At 61.0% G+C, this 3,780-nt stretch overlaps 1 protein-coding gene across 1 annotated transcript in view; it reads left to right on the top strand.

The window, feature by feature from the left end:
• Positions 1–3,264, top strand: part of LOC134156930 (alpha-actinin-4-like) — a gene marked incomplete at its 3' end in the record, with an annotated part of 19,267 nt that extends 16,003 nt beyond the window's left edge. Inside the window, exons 13-14 of the mRNA XM_062605357.1 lie at positions 773–919; positions 3,113–3,264. Of these exons, the coding sequence (XP_062461341.1) occupies positions 773–919; positions 3,113–3,264 (299 nt within the window). The remainder of the gene's footprint in view (positions 1–772; positions 920–3,112) is intronic.
• Between the last annotated feature and the right edge of the window lie 516 nt (positions 3,265–3,780).

Below are 3,780 nucleotides of genomic sequence, written 5' to 3'. Positions count from 1 at the left end.
ATCCCCATCCCATCACCACCCGTGGGGCCCATGGTGTCCCCATCCCCATCCCACAACCACCCGTGGGGCCCATGGTGTCCCCATCCCCATCCCATCACCACCCGTGGGGCCCATGGTGTCCCCATCCCATGTCCCCATGGTGTCCCCATCCCATGTCCCCCCATGGTGTCCCCATCCCATCACCACCCATGGGGGCCATGCTGTCCCCATCCCATCACCACCTGTGGGGCCCATGGTGTCCCCATCCCATCACCACCCGTGGGGCCCATGGTGTCCCCATCTCCATCCCACAACCACCCGTGGGGCCCATGGTGTCCCCATCCCATAACCACCCGTGGGGCCCATGCTGTCCCCATCTCCATCCCACAACCACCTGTGGGGCCCATGGTGTCCCCATCCCATCACCACCAGTGGGGCCCCATGGCCTCACCCATGATGTCCCTACCCCATAACCCCCAATGGGGCCCTGTGGCCTCACCCCATGGCATCGCCATCCCCACCCCATAACCACCAATGGGACCCCATGGCCTCACCCCATGGTGTCCCCATCCCCATCCCACCCCATCACCACCACCAATGGCTTTACCCCATTGTGTCCCCACCCCATAACCCCCAGTGGGGCCCCATGGCCTCACCCCATCCCCACCCATGGGGCTCCATGGATTCACCCCATGGTGTCCCCATCCCACCCCATCACCACCACCAATGGCCTCACCCCATGGTGTCCCCCCTCCATAACCCTCACCCCGCGCTGCCCCCCCGTGCCCCACAGCACCTGCGGGTGGGCTGGGAGCAGCTCCTCACCACCATCGCCCGCACCATCAACGAGCTGGAGAACCAGATCCTGACCCGCGACGCCAAAGGCATCAGCCAGGAGCAGCTCCAGGAGTTCCGCGCCTCCTTCAACCACTTCGACAAGGTACCGGCGCCACCGGGGACCACTGGGGGCCATTGGGGGCCCTTGAGTCCCATCGGGTCCCATCAGGTCCCGTTGGAGTCATTGAGTCCCATCGGGTCCCATCAGGTCCCATTGGGGCCCTTGAGTCCCATCGGGTCCCATCAGGTCCCATTGGGGTCATTGAGTCCCATCGGGTCCAATCAGGTCCCATTGGGGTCATTGAGTCCCATCGGGTCCCATCATTTCCCATTGGGGGCCCTTGAGTCCCATCAGGTCCCATTGGGGGCCCTTGAGTCCCATCGGGTCCCATCAGGTCCCATTGGGGCCCATTGGGTGCCATTGAGTCCCATTGGGGGCCATTGGGGTCATTGAGTCCCGTTGGGTCCCATCAGGTCCCATTGGGGCCCACTGGGTGCCATTGAGTCCCATTGGGGGCCATTGGGGTCATTGAGTCCCATCGGGTCCCATCAGGTCCCATTGGGGCCCATTGGGTGCCATTGAGACCCATTGGGGGCCATTGGGATCATTGAGTCCCATCGGGTCCCATCAGGTCCCATTGGGGGCCCTTGAGTCCCATCGGGTCCCATCAGGTCCCATTGGGGCCCATTGGGTGCCATTGAGTCCCATTGGGTCCCATTGGGGTCCTTGAGTCCCATCGGGTCCCATCAGGTCCCATTGGGGCCCTTGAGTCCCATCGGGTCCCATCAGGTCCCATTGGGGTCATTGAGTCCCATCGGGTCCCATCAGGTCCCATTGGGGTCATTGAGTCCCATCGGGTCCCATCAGGTCCCATTGGGGTCATTGAGTCCCATCAGGTCCCATCAGGTCCCATTGGGGGCCCTTGAGTCCCATCAGGTCCCATTGGGGGCCCTTGAGTCCCATCGGGTCCCATCAGGTCCCATTGGGGCCCATTGAGGTGCCATTGAGTCCCATTGGGAGCCATTGGGGTCATTGAGTCCCATCGGGTCCCATCAGGTCCCATTGGGGCCCATTGGGTGCCATTGAGTCCCATTGGGGGCCATTGGGGTCATTGAGTCCCATCGGGTCCCATCAGGTCCCATTGGGGTCATTGAGTCCCATCGGGTCCCATCAGGTCGCATTGGGGTCATTGGGTACCATTGAGACCCACTGGGGGCCATTGGGGTCATTGAGTCCCGTTGGGTCCCATCAGGTCCCATTGGGGCCCATTGGGTACCATTGAGACCCATTGGGTGCCATTGAGACCCATTGGGGGCCATCGGGTGCCATTGGGGTCATTGAGTCCCATTGGGTCCCACCAGGTCCCATTGGGGGCCATTGGGTGCCATTGGGGTCATTGAGTCCCATTGGGTCCCACCAGGTCCCATTGGGGGCCATTGGGTGCCATTGGGGTCATTGAGTCCCATTGGGTTCTACCAGGTTCCATTGGGTCCCATCCGGTGCCATTGGGGCGCACTGGGGGCCATTGGGGGCCATTGGTGTCATTGAGTCCCATCGGGTCCCATCAGGTCCCATTGGGGCCCATTGGGTGCCATTGAGTCCCATTGGGGGCCATTGGGGTCATTGAGTCCCATTGGGTGCCATTGGGCCCATTGGGTGCCATTGGGTCCCACCAGATCCCATTGAGCCCCACTGGGTCCTATCAGGTGCCATTGGGGCGCACTGGGGGCCATTGGGGGCCATTAAGTCCCATCAGGGGCCATTGGGCCCATTGGGTCCCATCAGATCCCACCAGATCCAATCAGATCCCATCCAGGTCCCACCAGATCCAACCAGATCCCAACAGATCCAACCAGATCCCATCCAGGTCCCCCCAGAGCCAATCAGATCCCCCCAGAGCCAATCAGATCCCATGCAGGTCCCACCAGATCCAATCAGATCCCAACAGATCCAATCAGGTCCCACCCAGGTCCCAACAGATCCAATCAGATCCCATCCAGGTCCCACCAGATCCAATCAGGTCCCAACAGATCCAATCAGATCCCATCCAGGTCCCACCAGATCCAATCAGATCCCGCCAGATCCAATCAGATCCCATCCAGGTTCCCTCAGATCCCATCCAGGTCCCACTAGAGCCAATCAGATCCCCCCAGAGCCAATCAGATCCCACCAGATCCAACCAGGTCCCACCAGATCCAATCAGATCCCATGCAGGTCCCACCAGATCCAATCAGATCCTGCCAGAGCCAATCAGATCCCCCCAGCTCCCATTGGTGACACCTTCTCGTGGGGCAGGACCACGGCGGTGCCCTGGGGCCGGAGGAGTTCAAGGCCTGCTTGATCAGCCTGGGCTACGACGTGGAGAACGACCGGCAGGTACCCGGCCTTCATCCTCATCCTCATCCTCATCCCATGTCCTTCCTCCCCATCCCGGCTCCTTCATCCTCATCCTCATCCTCATCCCATGTCCTTCCTCCCCATCCCGGCTCCTTCATCCTCATCCTCATACCATGTCCTTCCTCCCCATCCCGGCTCCTTCATCCTCATCTTTATCCCATGTCCTTCCTCCCCATCCCGGCTCCTTCATCCTCATCCTCATCCTCATCCTTATCCCATGTCCTTCCTCCCCATCCCGGCTCCTTCATCCTCATCCCGGCTCCTTCATCCTCATCCCGGCTCCTTCATCCTCATCCTTATCCCATGTCCTTCCTCTCCATCCCGTGGTCTCCATCCCAATCCCGGCTCCTTCATCCTCATCCTTATCCCATGTCCTTCCTCCCCATCCCGGCTCCTTCATCCTCATCCTCATCCCATGTCCTTCCTCCCCATCCCGGCTCCTTCATCCTCATCCTCATCCCATGTCCCTGGGGCCGGAGGAGTCCTCATCCTCATCCCTGTCCTTCCTCCCCATCCCGGTTCCTTCATCCTCATCCTCATCCTCATCCTCATCCCATGTCCTTCCT

This window comes from Pezoporus occidentalis, unplaced genomic scaffold (genome assembly GCF_034315485.1).
Source record: "Pezoporus occidentalis ecotype Australia unplaced genomic scaffold, CSIRO_AGI_Poc_V1 ctg910, whole genome shotgun sequence".
Lineage (NCBI taxonomy): Eukaryota > Metazoa > Chordata > Aves > Psittaciformes > Psittacidae > Pezoporus > Pezoporus occidentalis.
The sequence above is the reverse complement of the archived record's forward strand: the minus strand, read 5'-3'. Positions and strand labels throughout refer to the sequence as shown.